General features: G+C 28.9%; 1 protein-coding gene across 5 annotated transcripts in view; it reads right to left on the bottom strand.

Annotated features, from left to right (window-relative positions):
• LOC145247430 (rap guanine nucleotide exchange factor 4-like) overlaps window positions 1-17,952 on the bottom strand; it is a 1,873,173-nt gene that overhangs the window by 11,333 nt on the left and 1,843,888 nt on the right. For all 5 annotated transcript variants that reach the window (XM_080109188.1, XM_080109190.1, XM_080109189.1 and 2 more), the window contains 6 exons: window positions 14,677-14,823; window positions 9,071-9,168; window positions 4,871-4,996; window positions 4,079-4,257; window positions 2,633-2,723; window positions 635-773 (listed from right to left, as the gene is read on the bottom strand). In XM_080109188.1, coding sequence (XP_079965314.1) covers window positions 635-773; window positions 2,633-2,723; window positions 4,079-4,257; window positions 4,871-4,996; window positions 9,071-9,168; window positions 14,677-14,823 — 780 coding nt within the window. The remainder of the gene's footprint in view (window positions 1-634; window positions 774-2,632; window positions 2,724-4,078; window positions 4,258-4,870; window positions 4,997-9,070; window positions 9,169-14,676; window positions 14,824-17,952) is intronic.

Here is a 17,952-nt window from a genome sequence, read left to right as displayed (position 1 = left end):
AAGACAATTGGCAATATGGACTTTCGTAGGTTGGATAGGCAACATGGCTGACCGATGCTGACGTCACATGGAAACTTAAAATTGTAAAATGTGGGTATAGGAACGAAATACATCTTAATACAATGCATGAAATGAAATATATAAAATGTAATTAAAATAAAATAAATTAAAATAAAATAAAATAAAAAAATTAAATTAATATTTAAATGAACGAATCTCTTTTGAAAAATTTAGATAAAAAATTGTTGGAAAAAGAAAAGACACACACAAAAAAAAGATTTAGGTAATAAATTGTCGGAAAAATGAAATGCACAAATCACTTGCAAAAGATTTCAGTAAAAACTTGTTTGAAAAAGAAGACGCAAAAAAGTCGGTATTATTTTAAAAATTTATTTTATATTTTTGTGTCAAAACTATTAAAATGCTTTTTGTTCCTATATTCGCATTCCATGTGATATCAAGATCAGTCGGCTATGTTGCCTATTAAACCTATGAAAGACCATATTGCAAAACAATTTAATATATATTAACATTTGAGCTCCACAGGGCCCATAATTTTAATTATTAAAAAAAAACAAAAAAAAATAAAAATAAACTGCTTCAACCCACAGCAAAACGAATCGATAATTTTTACCTTTCATTAACAAAGGCATGAATGGAATGATTGGGGGCCGCATTTTTGCAATTGACAAACGGTAGACTCTGTGATTTCGGGATGGATCCATTATAGTTTCGAATTCAGAAAACATTTTTTTTAACTTTCCAGGTAATTTCTACAATAAAAAAAAGAAATTATGCAAATTTAAGTACAAATGACTTATGCAAATTATGTAAATTTCAGTACAAATGATTTATACACATTTCAGTACAAATGATTTATACACATTTCAGTACAAATGACTTATACAAATTATGCAAATTTCAGTACAAATGACTTATACAAATTATGCAAATTTCAGTACAAATGACTTATACAAATTATGCAAATTTCAGTACAAATGACTTATACAAATTATGCAAATTTCAGTACAAATGACTTATACAAATTATGCAAATTTCAGTACAAATGACTTATACAAATTATGCAAATTTCAGTACAAATGACTTATACAAATTATGCAAATTTCAGTACAAATGACTTATACAAATTATGCAAATTTCAGTACAAATGACTTATACAAATTATGCAAATTTCAGTACAAATGACTTATACAAATTATGCAAATTTCAGTACAAATGATTTATGCAAATAAAAACCTTGCATTTCTTGCTTCCATTATTTTTTCCTTTAGTCCTTACATAGCATGAATGATGTTTCTGACAAAAGAGGAATAATTGCTGTTTCCTGGGTCAGAATCTTATCATTAGTTAGTTTTTAAATAGTATTTTTAAATATTACTTTTTTTTAGCTCCTTACATCAATTGGCTTCATGCTTTGTCGAGCAATTTGCATAAAAAAAAAGTTTTTCTATAAATATATAAAGTTTTATATAAAAACATTTTTATGAAGTCAACATTAGATTTGGATTATTTGGATTGAGATTACTGTTCTCATCTTAGATTTTATTCTCACAAAATATTTCTATATGGTTTCGTATTTCGTTTCATGCTTAGTGGCTTCCATTCCGTATTTACATCAACTGTATCTATTTCTGCCGATTTAATTTTGGGAACGCAATTGTTAGAGATTACCAAAAGAAAAAAAAAAAAAAATCTGTGTAGCTATTAAAAAACTTTTGTTTTTGTTAAATATTATATATATCTTCATATATGAAGAATCTTTTCAAGTTAAAATCTATTGAGACATACACACTTCAAATATGTAAATATTAGCTCAAGTTATCCAATATGGCCCAAATGGAAGGCCATTTTGGATATTACTTGTTATTCGTTACCTAATGTTTATATGTAACCTCCATACTTTTGAATGAAGCCCTTTATTTAATCCATGAGTGTAACATGGTCTCATTCTGTACGCCATAAGTCCTAAACGATTTGGAATTGTATTTTGAGTGTCACCCACACTGAGAATTGAACCTTAAACCCCCAGAAGAGTGTAAGTTACAACTGAATTTGACCAAGTACTTTATCCACTGCGTCAAAGGTCCTTGTGGTTAAAATTAATTTGTAATGTTACATTCTTGTGGTGGTGGTGGTGGTATTATTATAATAATAATAATAATAATAATAATAATAATAATAATAATAATAATAATAATAATTATTATAATAACAACAATAATAATAATTATAATAATAATTATTATTGTTATTATTATTATAATAATAATAATAATAATAATTATTATTATAATAATAATTATAATAATAACAATTATTATTATTATTATAATGATTACAACAATAATACTAATTATAATAATAATAATAATTATAATAATAATAATAATAATAATAATAATTATAATAATAATAATAATAAATTATAATAATAATAATTATAATGATGATAATAACAATGATGATAACAATAATAATAATAATAATAATTATTATTATTGTTATTATGATGCTGATCATGTTGATGATGATGGTGATGATAGGACTAAGTCGAGAGGTTATTACAAAGGCAGTTTCTGATCTCATAAGAATAGTGAAAAATAATACTCACTTCCCACGTCTGCGACAATCGACTTACAGCGATGTTACTTAGCCCTAGTACAATTGCAAAGAAGCTGCTCATGTTTTGGTATTCACGGCAACTGTAAAATAAATAAATAAAATAAGTATTGGAAGAAAATATGTATATCTTTACTCCTATATATATATATATATATATATATATATATATATATATATATATATATATATATATTTTATATACTTAATTTAAATGATAAAAGCATCATTTAATCCAGATGATCTTTAGCATTTTGGCTAGGGTAGAAGTGTAGTATCTGTTTCATATTTGTTGTTGCCCTCGGTCAGTAAACACGAAATTCTTCTAAACTGAGGAAATTTTTATATTTGTCTCGATCCAGAGTGCTTTCTTTTGGGAGGTTGGATTTTCTTCACATTAAAATATGACTTAATGTTTAACTCTGCCGTCGTTGGGTTGGTTTGTTGGTTGTTTTTATTTTACGGCATATCAACCCTTTTCAGGTTATTTAATGCCGAATCCAAAGATTTTGAAGAAAATTTTTTTAATAGAATATTTTGTTGTTTCAAGTAGTTTGTGCTTAGATTTATACATAGGTAGAGAGTGTCAGAAAATTGTTGATAGTGGTTGTAGTTAGACGACTGCTTTTTGTGAATGTTTGGCAGGGGGGAGGGAGGGAACCATAGATTGAAGCTTAGACGAGCACTTGCCATGGAAATAACAATAGAGCAGAAATAGACCAGTAACATTTCTTGCAGGAAAGATTTCTACTCCATAAAATCGATTGCATAAATAATGAGTAGTGAGGGGACGATCCAAAATATTTTCCCTGATTCCGATACAATTACCGATTCCATCCTAAATTCTTGATTCTGATACAATTACTGATTCCAATTCTTTATAAATCTCTAAACAATAAAGTTGTTATTTATTCCCGATTTCTGTAAAACTGAATGTTAAATGTGCTGATATTTTCTCAAGCGTAAAGAATACACTTGTAAGGGATTATCTATCGATTTTAGTTTTATTATTTGTTAAAAATCAATATTTATTGTTTTATAATGACTACCAACAGTAGATGTTTTTGTTTAAAACAAAGACAATTTAAAAAAATCGTTTTTTGCCATTGGAAAATAGGCACAAATTTTTCTGATTCCGATATAGATTCCCCTACCCCCAAAAGTTCCAAATTACAACACTAGTACTGAAGTTACCTACACCCAACATATATAAAAAAAATAGGATGACAGTTTTTTTTTAAACATCGTTATGAAATGAATATTAAAATTTAAAACTTAAGAAAGTCAAAACTATATATGCTTCTTTTTTCTTTAAAAGAAGTTTTTTTTTTAAAGATATGAAGCAAATTTTCTATAGGCTTTTTGTCATATATATATATATATATATATATATATATATATATAATGCTAAAAAATTGTGCATAAAAAAACTACTTACTACGAAGCCAATTTGATGAATTTCCGCAGCAGATGAACTCTTTTACTCAAATTTTGCGTTAAAAGCATTTCCGTCACCACCCAATATTGCACCTCGTTGAAGCGACGGAGAAATAAATCCAAATTTGCGGTTGTTTTTCCAAATTTATATCGACCAAATACTTGATAAATTAATTCATACTGAAAGAAAAAGAAAAATTGAGGGATTTTGAAGTTAAAAAATGAAGTTGCATAAATAGGAAGATTTAATCTCATGTAATCATCTAACCAAAGCTAGACACCCCTGGTGCACACGTAAAATGAAGAATAAGATGATATGTATGCAGACTTTTCCCCTGTTATTATTTTCTTTTCTTTTATTATTAACTCAAATACATGGGTTGTAACAATAAGATAGTTTGGAAGGAGACGGGTCACAGCAATAAGATAGTTTGGAAGGAGACGGGTCACAGCAATAAGATAGTTTGGAAGGAGACGGGTCACAGCAATAAGATAGTTTGGAAGGAGACGGGTCACAGCAATAAGATAGTTTGGAAGGAGACGGGTCACAGCAATAAGATAGTTTGGAAGGAGACGGGTCACAGCAATAAGATAGTTTGGAAGGAGACGGGTCACAGCAATAAGATAGTTTGGAAGGAGACGGGTCACAGCAATAAGATAGTTTGGAAGGAGACGGGTCACAGCAATAAGATAGTTTGGAAGGAGACGGGTCACAGCAATAAGATAGTTTGGAAGGAGATGGGTCACAGCAATAAGATAGTTTGGAAGAAGATGTGTCTGTGATACTACTTACTTCGGGGACAGCAGTGAAAAGTTCCCAGTCGTAAACTGTCATGTGATATGCCAGTTCCTGGGAGCCGACAAGTTCTAGAGATGAGGCTGTTCCAGTCAAAATCTCGTCTTGTTCAGGAAGAGGAGTCTGAAAATTTACAAAAACAAGACAAAGTGTTTTCATGAGAACCTGGTTGAATGTGGAAAAATTTCTTAGATATTGACCACAAGGACATATGGATATTTTAAACATGAAGTGAATGTATTGTTGAGAAGTTAAAAATTGACTGCATTATTTGCCAAGTAATTTCGTTTATTATATGAAGATATCTTCAGCTAGCAACATGAAAAGATACCAAAATACCAGAATTTTATGTACGACATAAAAAAGAAACTGGAATCGTAGGAAGATTTCTATCATTTCAGTAACTATAGGAGCAACCTAACTCATAAAAAAAAATTTCAAAAGCTACCTGGCAAATATACCCGGTGAACCAAGCGCAAGAGAGATACAAACAGTTGCACTTAAAGGGACGGTTAGAGTCTTAAAAATATTTCAGTTTGAATGTTTGAGATAACAGGTGAATGTCTGGCATCTGGTAAGAGTGTTGCCATTAAAACGAGCGACTTTTTGTGCTCCAGACTTTATTTATCTACATAGTCACCACCATTCTAAATGCACTTTTGTCAGAAATTCAATAAAACCTCTGCTTCTGACGCACGTTCATGACAGAGATTACTTTCTCCCACACCGTCAATATCGGCAACAGAAAAATGAAATTTTCAGGTCATAAATGTCTAAGTTCAGTCATGATAACAATACAATTTGAAATCCTCTCTGATCCATTCGAGCGGAAAAAAATAGGAGGCATTACTTTTAGAACGCCCCTCATATATGTGTGTGTGTGTGTCAGTTCACTCAGAATAAACAAAAATTAACGTTTACTCAAAAGATTGAGTAAAATATGATTTTGCAAGTTATGCTTTAATAGATATTTGAAAAAAAAAAAGAAGCTTTTCAAAATCTGTCAATTTAAAAATTAATGTTTAAAACATTCAATAAAACAAGTAAAAATATTTACTAAAATCCTCTATCAGCCTAAAGAAAATCAAGGGAGATAATTCAATAGATTTCTTTATATTTCAATGCAAAAGTTGTCTCCCCTGACATGGGTAACCTATTTAAGATTAAGAGCGTCTAATTTTGTCACAAGAAAGCAGCAACATGTTAAAGTTTAAATTAATCTGTCGTCGCTGGTTCGCACAAATCACAAGAAACTATCTTAAATTGTTGATTATAAATACAGGTTAGTAACCGCTTCTTCTCGGCTTACAAGGCCACGAGGACCGGGGTTTACATATAGCAGAGCACAGCAGCTGATATTCCCAAATTATTAGGTACGGGACAAAAATAAACGAATAAAGATAGAAGGATATAATTTTGAAAGCCGATTTATCATAATTTTTTGTAGGTTTCCGACTACTTTTTGATTGTATTTGAAAGATTAAAGACTAAAATTAATTTCCAAAAGGAAAAAAAAATATTTGTACACGTGAAAAAGAAAAAAAAAAAAAAGTTATGAAAAATGTTTTCACGGCGAGCTAACCAATTCAGCTAAATTTTGAAGTTAAATAAATTCATTGTAAAAATCCTTTAAAAGATAAATATTAGTTTTCTGGGTACATTTCAAAAATAATTAGTAAAGGAAATGAAACTTTTTTTTACTTGTATTGTTCGACAATTGTTAGATTGATGAGTTATTCCCCTTGCACTATGAAACTACAATGCTTAAACGTTTGGAATGTGAATAAAGCAAGGGATGAGTTTTTAAAATGAAAACAAAATAAACATTACATATACACATATTTTTTGAAGGAAACAATTTTTTAATCAAAATAACTGCTTGAATTTATTTATTTTTTAAATTGGATAAAATTCTTTACTTAAATTAAATATGAGAGCTGTTGCAGTAAGTTATTGAATTAAATTACAAAAAACACACTTGTTTGTACAAAAAAAAAAAAAAAAGCCTAAAAAGAGAGGGATTCTGCCTTTCCCAAAATCGCAACAAACGAAAGTTTTGTAAACATGGATTATATGGAAGCCCAAAATTTCAGCCAGTTGAAAGGCTGGCTAAAAATGACGTCATGTAATTAAAAGTAGGTAGGGGGTGCTAGTTTTCTTTTTCCCCACCCAGACGTGCATCCATACATTCCTATCCTGAACGTTTGTATCATTTTTACCATTTAATTTAATTATTTTTCTATGTTCCTGTTTTTAAATTATTATTATTTTTTTTTTTATTATTGTTCAAGATTATATAAAAAATAACTTATGCCGAAAGTTTCACATTCCTGCAAGTAAGGAAAATATTAAAATCTTACATATAAAAATTATGCAAAACCCGTAATTAAAAAAAAAAAAAGTAGAAATATTTTTTGCTATTATCATTTTTTTTTTAAACGAAAATATTAAATAAACAATGCTTAATTCAATGATAATATCAGTAGTTCGAGAAATTCATTTTTCTTTGAGTTATATCATCAATTTTTCATTAATACAGACTTTAGGGGCTTTTTTTCGTAATGTTCCTGTAAAAATTATTTTTTTTTATTGTTATAATTTACGGTGCTTTATTTTCATACAAAAGCAAAAATAAATTCATTAATTTTTTTTTTTTTACTACAGAATTAAATTGGATAAAATTCTTTACTTAAATTGAATATGAGGGCTGTTGCAGTAAGACTGCAGTTACCTCCCCTAACTTCATGCGGTTACCAATTCGTCTGATTATTATTTTAAGTAAAACTAGCAATTTATTTCGAAAACTATTTTCATTAATTAGTTTTGTAATTTATAAATTTTTCATAATTTTTGAATATGTTAGTAACTTCGATATGACAATTAAGTAGATAATGTTGGTTTTAATTGAGATTTAATTTTTCGATTTTTGTTATTATTTCAAAAAAGCATCAGCTAGACTCTCAGACCTGAGCAATAAGTCAAAGTATTGTTAAAGAGGTTTAAACAAGTTATTGACTTTTACGTTTGGTGAAAAACTTAAGGTACAGTAACAATAATATGTAGCAATGAATAGTGATGTACTTTGATAAGTAGTAAAAATGTACATCCGAAAACAAAACTTAAAGTTAGGTACGGACAAAAATGGCTGAACACAGATAGGGAGAGTTAGTTCTGAAAGCCGATTTATCAAATTGACAATTACATAGATAACATTGCTTTTAAATGAAATGCCGGAAATATAGAATTATGGAATTTGACTAAACAAAGCCTGAAAGACAAGGAGAGAAGCGACATAAATGAAGAATGGTTTAACAAAAAAAAAAAAAAAAAAAAAAAAACAACAAAAAGAAAGCAAAAAAAGCAACAAAAAGAAAGCAAAAAAACAACAACAAAAAACAAAAAAAACAACAAAAAAAACAAACAAACAAACAAATAAAACAAAAATCGGTGCTTGTACAGTATAATGAAATTTCGAACAAACGCATTTCAGGTAAAAACATTGCATACTTACCTATCATGTCGAAATTAATAAAAATTCCAAAAATTATTAAAAAAAAAAAAGTGATCCAGTAAAAAAAAAATTACAAGTAAAAATAGAATTTATTGAATTATTGAGTTTCATTGAAAATAAGCACGTCTCTTTCACATTATAAAATGTGAAAGAATGTGCTTATTTTCTTTGCTTTTCTTGGAATCCGCCATTAAAAAAATATGTGTCCCACCACTAGTGTCTATGATGTTTTTGTGAAAAATAAATTGAGCACATTTTCTACACAATCATTTTTGAAACTTTTCCTAATTTATACTAATTTCAACATGACATGTAAGTAATAATGTTTTTGTTTTTTTTACCTGAAATGCATTTGTTTTAGTTTCCATTGCATTACACAAGCACACACACACACACACACAAAAAAAACGACCAACAACAAAACAAAAACAAAAAAAACGTCCAATAATAGCACAAAAAAAAACAAAAAAACAATAATAGCACACTAAAATAAAAAACAAAAAACGTCCAATAATAGCACAAAAACACGCACACAATAATAGCACAAAAACACGCACACAATAATAGCACAAAAACACACACACAATAATAGCACAAAAACACGCACACAATAATAGCACAAAAACAAAAAAACAAAAACAAATAAAAACAAACAAACAAAAAAAATTTTAAATACAGTATCTTACCACAGCATCAAGATGTTCCCTGGGCGCCAAAAATAGGCGACCATTTAAAGTAAGGCTATTTATAACTCCCAAATCATTTTCTCTGAATAAAATACGTTCTGAAAAAGAAAGAAAATAAATTTTAGTGATAAAGATTTATAGAAAAAAAGTATTTTCTGGATGAATTCACGCAGGAATACATAGATAAAGAAGGCTCTATAGACTGGCTAACATTCAGTTTTAAAGTTCTGCTGAAGGACGGCTACTATATAATGTGATACAACGGAGTCTGTAAATATATCCAATGAACATCTGTAAAAAGTTGAATATTGAATCTAGCAGCAAAACCTGGGAACATACATACCAGAAAAAAGAGTTGGAAATAAGTCATATACCATCGACTATGACTATGCAATTACTGCAGCTATGTACCTAGACAATGGAGTCATTAAACTTGACATAGTGATGTGGGACAAGGAGGAGAAAGAAGCAACCTTTGTAGAAGTTAGTGTCGACAATGATGTAGAGTTAAACAGAGCTGAGAGGGAAATCATATTGAGCAACAATGAGGTGTGATAACTGAAATGCAACTGCAGTTACATAAGTAAACAAATGTGCGATTATATATATATATATATATATATATATATATATATATATATATATATATATATATACTTGTTTATTGTTATATAAACATGCTGCTACAAACAGCCACTTGTTTCAATCAAACAACAGATATCATCAGGCAGCGACTTGACTATTCAAATGTTCAATGAATGAATGAATGAATTATTCATTGAACATTTGAATAGTCAAGTCGCTGCCTGATGATATCTGTTGTTTGATTGAAACAAGTGGCTGTTTGTAGCAGCGGGATGTGAGCATGTTTATATAACAATAAACAAGTATTATCAGCTCTTTTTATTGAACACTATCTAACAACCTCGTTGAATTCACTAGTCCATTACTTTTGAATAAAAAAAACACCAAGTATATATATATATATATATATATGTGTGTGTGTGTGTATATTTGTATGTGTATATATGTGTGTGTGTGTATGTATATATGTGTGTGTGTGTGTATGTATATATATATATGTGTGTATATATGTGTATATATGTGTGTGTGTGTATAATATATATATGTATTTATATTCAAGGTTAGAAACATCCCAAAATAAAAACTATTGAATTTCCATTGAACATAAAATTTGCATTATAATTGTACAATAGATTGGTATTGTTATGCAAATTACTCAAATTGTACTGTAACATAAAAACTAGCTGTATTAAAATTTAGTTAGATTTTCAATCTCTTCTGTCTACTTTGCACTATATATAAAATATATATTTATAAAACTACCTAGCATTAAGCACTTTTAAAAAAATACTGGTTTTAAGTTCATTTTATTTGTTTAATATATATATATATATATATATATATATATATATATATATATATATATCCAGGCCTGAGACATTGATTATTGCTATTTCTTCTGATGAGTTAAGGGCATAATAGATTCACTGATTGATATAATAATTAAGTGATTGATTTTGCGCTACGAAACAGATTCTGTCAAGAATTGTAAGTGTCAACTGAATCAAAGGAATAGATAATAAGATGATCAACATTATCAATTTTGAAATATAGTTTTTTGTCATTTATTCACTATATATATATATATATATATATATATATATATATATATATATATATATATATATATATATATTAAATAATAATTGTGAAAGGAGTGGTGTTTGAAGGCTATGTCAATGCAGTTTGTGGGAAACACCATGGACATGAGTTAGTGTATGAAAAAATAATGACAATATTAGAAGGAATTTTCTAATAATTTTTAATTATATTACGTTTATTTACCAACATAATGTGTCATACAAGATGGTAGGTGTTTATGTCCCTAATTTTCGAGAGTAGTATCTTTTCTTTAGGAGAGAAAAGAAACGTCTGCAACTGTTTGGTGAAACTTTCCTTTGTTCATTTTATTTTTTAGTTATTTATTTCTAGAAGTCAGTATCGCAGTCGAGCTGTCAAATCAATTTCCCGGATGTGATGAATTATTATATTGTTAGGAATTACTAAAGCTTTTTTTTATGTGTATAAATTATTAGTTGTTGCATGCAACGTTTATACGTTTGAACTTAGTGTTAATGCCTGATGCGTTTGTGTGGTGTTTATATCCATCTTGAATAATGAGAATTGTCTAAGAGAGATAACTGTATGTGTACATAGATTGGTTCCCTTGCTAAACTGCATAGGTTAATATGTATATGCATACACGCATACATATATGTGCATGCACATGCACATATATGTATGCGTATATTTTATTATAATTGAATTTATTTGATTACATTTTTATTTGTTTATTTTTATATTAATTTCTTTATTCTATTTGTTTGTTTATATATATATATCATTCAAACACAGTAGTGTTTGAATATATGGTTAAATGGCAGTTTTAGTCGTTTAGAACTACTTTAAAGCTTTACTGCTCACTCATTTTTCGACCAAATTCCAAACAATTATTACAGTTTATAGATCACCTTCTCAGCTATATTGTGAAAAAAGAATTTCAATTTTCGTTCAGTAAAACAAAAGTTATGATGAATTTACTGGTGTTCAAAATCGTAAAAAACGTAAGGAGGTGAGCAACGTTCTTTATAACTGGTTTTGATAGAAACCACGGCGCTCCAGCAACAACTATTGCTACCAGTTCGCTGCTCTCGTGAAAAGAGAAGCAACAAGTGAAACCGAGAGAATGAAAGAATGAAAGGGAGATAAATGGGAGGATTTTATTGAAAGCAGACGAGTTCCATACATTGTTATTACATATATGTATGTTATGTTTATGGGGGCAAAAAAATAAGACTGAAATGAAGCAAAGAACAAGTGAATTTACTGGAAGCCTGGAAAAATCATGGATTACAATACAAAAATGCAAGCATGAAAAGTAATATGGTTAAGCTTAAACATGGAAAAGTAAAGGACTGTTTGTTAAAACTGGAAAAGAAAAGGACCAGATATTCTAGTAAAAAATATAATAAATTTATAACTTAAAATATTGCAGCAGTAAGAAATATTTTTAAAACTCAATTTATAATCAATTCTTACTACTGCAATATTTTAAGTTATAAATTTATTATATCTTTTACTAGAATATCTTGTCCTTTTCTTTTCCAGTTTTAACAACTAGTCCTTCACTTTTCCATATTTAAACTTAACCATATTACTTTTCATGATCGTATATTTCTATTGTTGTTCTTATAGTTTTCCTTAAAAGAGAAATGGATTCCATATTGTTCATTATTAGAGTGTTTTTTCACAATGTCTGATGAGAGACCGTTCTTGTGAAAATTTTCCAACGAAAAAGGTTTGAATGGTCCGAAACAATTGTAAAGAACGATGAAATACACTATTTGTTGCTATCAATCCATTCTTTGATGTCTTCATTTTGTTATATCTATAAAAGTGAACGGGTCTGTGTATCTGTCTGTGTGTGTATCTGTGTGTGTACATTTCCCTACGCAATAACTCTGTCAATTTAAAGTCTACAGACTCGAAATTTGATATACAGGCTGCTGAGATTTGGGAAAATCGATGTGATTGGTCTTCGGCCATAAATTTGGCTGTTAAGGGGTCAAAGTTCAACGATTTAACCGTTGAGAACTCTACCAAACTCCTCCGACAATTTTGGGTCTGAACACTTGAAATTCTAGATATAGGTTCCTTGGACACGGATCTAACTTAATAACTTGATTTGAGCCCCAAAGCAATTAATTTTAAGGGATCATAATAAGGGTCAAAGTTAAAAAAATTGACCACTTTTTTTTTTTTTTTTGCTCAACATACACCTCCAAACACCTGGGCAACGCCGGGCACCCATTCTAGTAGATATATATATATATATATATATAACTAGACTACCCGTGACCCGTTGGGTCAGTATGTTATATTAGCTATGGAATTCATGTATGAGCGTGACACTTGTGACGTAAAGAAAATAGTTTTTTTTTTGACATAACAGAAACATTTCTATGAAAGTATATTAAAATGAAAAATCATGGACGGATCACTCAAACATGAAAAAAAATCCTCCTTATTCGTGTAAAGTTACCTATTTTTCCGAATAATCGCTCAAAAATCGAAAATTCAACATGATTCTCCTACAAATCGATCGCTGACGAAATTAATTTAGCAGCAAAAACGCACATGAACCTACCGATGAGAAATCTAAGAATGAAAAACCCATATTGGAATCCTTCAACCAAGTTATAGAAACTTAAAATCTAAAAAAAAAAATAATTAATAAAACCTGAAGTAAAAAAATAAAACCTAAATAAATAAGATAAAATAAAATTAATATTGAAACAGATTAGTAAATGTGTCAACAAATTCACCGTTCTCACACAACTATTTTGTATCTAGAAATGTAAACAAAAAATAAAAAAAGATGGAAGGAAGGAAAAGGGACGGATATAGAGTAGTAGTAGTAGTAGTCTTGGCTTTACTACAATTGTTCTTATGTTTGCCAACGGGTTAAAGTTGTTTAGTTGTAAGAAAATAGTGACAGTATAGTTGTAATAAAGTATAGTTGAAAAACACCCCCGCTCTTCCCATGTTAAATAATAATTTAGAAATAATAACGTTAATGTTTCAGAGTGCAGGTCAAAATCTGCAAAAGAAGCGATTTGTGTTTATTTGTTTACGTTCTTATGGGTTACTGTTTATGCGTGCATGCACAACCAGACGTCGTAAACTGGAAAGTGGATTACATCACTCGTTACAAGGTCATTTGAGTTATATATATATATATATATATTATATTATATATATAATATGTAATATATGTGATATATAATATATATGTAATATATATATAATATATAATATATATATATGTAATATAGATATGTAATATATATATGTAATATAGATATATATGTAATATATATATGTATATATATATATAATAAATATGTAATATATATATGTAATATATATATGTATATATATATATATAATATATATGTAATATATATATGTATATATATAATAAATATAGATAATATATATATGTATATATATAATATAATATATATATAATATATAATATATATATAATATATATATCTATTACATATATATATTATATATAATATATATATGTAATATATATATAATATATACACACACATACACACTCACACACACACACACATATATATTTTTCTGTGCTTCATCTAACTTTCGTATTAATTTATTATATATTATTATTGATTAGTGGGCAAGGGCATAATAGAATTATTTGTTTGTTATAACAAGTAGTGAATTTTACTGTTCCTGTAGTTTAGTTCTGCTCTGTTATTTATTTAACGTTTATGTTTTTTATTAGTAGTGATTCCTTAACTCTCAGGTTACCTTGGTTTCTTTTTGTGGCTAGTATTTGTGTTTGTATGTCTTTGTTACCAAGCTAATCTGAAACTTAAAGAATTACTATTATAAAAACGTGTGTGTGTGTGTTTCATGTAAAGACTGCTCTTTTGACAACGATGTTGCAAATGGCGGTGTTGGTCGTTATATGGAAAGTCGTTTACCTCCATTTGATTTGACTTCGCACAGCACTAAGTCTTCGCCTAAAGCCAGTTTTTCCTGTGCTTGGTTGATGATTTGTGAAACCGTGGTGGTCATCGGAACACGGAGGGTACAGTAGCTGTGGTCAGCACAGTAGACACGGAAAATGCCTGCAAGACAAAATTAAAAGCAAAAAAAATTTTCATTTTTTTTTTGTAAGTTTCTATCTAAATTAAATATTCAGTTCTTAAATCTTTGTACAATTAATATAAATTTGTATAAAAGTTAACATTAATAACAATAACAAGAATGATAATAATAACAATGATAATCATAACGATAACACTAATAATAATAATAATAATAATAATAATAATAATAACTGGAATATATCCCAACTCTATGAATTAGATCACAATGCGTAGCAGTATAAACCAGAGCATAAACCAGAAATGGTACAGAAAAACGACGAGGTCAAACTAATTTGGGACATGCACATACAAACTGATAAGATAAACATTCCAAACCTGGCATAATTTTTCCAAACAAAAAACATGAGAACTTGCTCAATCATTGACGTAGCCTGCCATTTTGATACCAAAGTGCAAGAGAAAGAACATGAAAAAAAAAATAAAAATAAAAATAAAAATAAATATCAATGTTCACTGACTAATCAGATTGCAGGGTGTAGTTTTAGTCCCTTCTAAAATCACGGTCAATCAGTAGAAAGAACTCAGGAAACATCAAAGAAAGACATTCTTTCTATTTCTCTCCTGTCTCTTATTACACTGTTGACAATCTTCGCCTGAATATGACTGCTGGCTGATCTCGACAGCGCAACAACTTTCAACTCTTCCATTTTCCTCACTCGGATACTGCCCAATTTTCTGCCATTAAAATAAGCCATTTCATTTTTGTTTTAAAAGAAGTTTTGTTTTTCTTTCGAGATACGTTTTCGTTTACTAATAATTTATATGCATCTCACATCTCTAAAGATGAGAATAGTCGTTTAACAAATATAGATAATAAGGATTATCAATTTTTATCGGAAAAATTCTGAAACAAAATGATAATTAAATTCGACATTCTTTAAAAAATTTCAAAACTAAAATATTAATAAATGAAGTATTTTTGCGTTTATGATCGGTAGTCTGGAATTCTGACAAAATGAGTTTGTGGTGTGGTCCCTGGCACACCTTGGAGAGTCTTTGTGTATAGCCAAGAATCACACAACCATATATATATATTTCTTTTTTTTTTTACATAGGGGGTCACCACTTATAAAGGCCCGGAGGCCACTCGAGGATAAGGGTTATTGCGTGTACAGTAGTCAAGGGTTATTGAGTGTACAGTAGTCAATGGGATAATATAGTAATTGTTAGTAGTGGAAATTTGGTAAATTGGATTAGTTAAGAGGACTGTTAATCAAGAATTTGTTTATGTTGGACTTGAGGACGTTTTGTTCGGAAATGAATATACTTTCAAATGAATTATATGGACTATGCATGTTATGTACATTCTAGTGTGATTTATGATGATAGTGTTGTATATGTTGTTGTAAGGTGATCAATGTTGTTATTTATCAATATAGTTGTTTTTCTAATGTGATGTAATTGTGTGTTTATTAAAAATTGGTGTTGTTTTATTTAATGCATCTAACATTTGTTTATTGCTTCCATTCCACAGGTGTGTGTGTGGAGGTAATTTAGCTCATTAAAACATAACCATAGGTTAGAGTTGCTTTAATACAACAATGCATAAAAGATAAAATGAAAATAAACTGAAACATTGGAAGGGTCACCAGTTAGCAAGTGCTACCTAAAACAGAGAAATTGAGAAAAATGAAATTTTATAAGAAAACACTATCACACTATGCTTTAACAAAGGAAGAAATTGAAGGATATATATATATATATATATATATATATATATATATATATATATATATATATATATATATATATATATATATATAAAGCTGAATGTCTGTGTGTGTGTGTGTCTTGTCATGAATAGGCTCCTATATGGTTGACTATTTTAAAAAACTGATTAATATAATGATAGATGTATCGAGACACAGGAATGGGTATGTTTGATCTGGCAGAACGGTGGTTCATTAAAATTGTGGGGGTCTGTGTTCGCGTCTGGTCCACAAAGTATGAAAAACAAAAAAAATTAAAAATTAAAAAAAAAAAACGTTTACAAGTGTTTTTGATATAGATACATAAGAATACTTTGATAAGTATGTTTTAACTTAAATAGGAATGGTATAATAAAATTGTGTGGTCTGTGTTCGCGCCTGGCCTCCATAGAATGGAAATAGGCACAAACTTTAATAAAGACGTTTCATATCTATCTGTGTAAGTATACTTTGATAATTATTTTTCAGTTTGAAGAAATATAGTATAATAAAATTATGGGGCGTTCGTTCATACCTGACCTCCATAGAATGGAAATATGTCACAAAGTTTAACAAGGTTTTTTAATAATATATTAGAATATTGTGATAAGTATTTCAGTGTGAACAAACAGGTATGGTATAATAAATTATGGGGTTTATCTATTTTATTTTTACTTTCATCATATTTTACTTAGATTTTGATACCCCCAAATTCGAAGCTATATATTTACAACCCTTCCTTTTCATAACCTATCATACTTTCATAAATCAGAGTTCATTTTCTGTAGGCTGTTTTTGAACCCAGTCAACGACGCGTACTTTTGCTAGTATATATATATATATATATATATATATATATATATATATATATATATATATATATATATATATATATATATATATATATATATATATGGACTTAGTGGAGGCCATCTTGCATGGTGATAACGTCTTTATATAGCCAAGGATCACACAGACATTTAATATGAGTAAAGGTAAAAACTATGTTTTAGCAAAGAAAGAAATTTAATTGTTTTAAAAGAAGTTTTTTTTTTTTTTCTTTGGTGCTGCGTTTTCATTTACTATTAATATAGAGGTGGGAAAGAAAACGGTATAATCACGTTGACACACCGGTTCCCGCTGGATCACTGAAGTTAAGCAACATTGAACATGCTCAGTACTAAATGGGTGACCATTTGGGACTTTCAGATTCTCTAAGTGCTCTCCGTTTATCTCGGCATTGTTTCCAGTCGTTCTGGTCTTCTCCTTGCCACTGGACTCAAGCAGTGCCGATTCAGGAGAGGTGTGGCTGGAGATTGCGCAACTTTTGCCTCACATGCGCTTCTGCCTCTAAGGGGTATCCTTTGTCTTTCAAGACTGAACGGAAGCATGGATGAAT

This window comes from Euprymna scolopes, chromosome 25, assembly GCF_053919585.1.
Source record: "Euprymna scolopes isolate OS-2025 chromosome 25, ASM5391958v1, whole genome shotgun sequence".
Classification (NCBI taxonomy): Eukaryota; Metazoa; Mollusca; class Cephalopoda; order Sepiida; family Sepiolidae; genus Euprymna; species Euprymna scolopes.
This window is presented reverse-complemented; position numbering and strand designations above follow the sequence as displayed.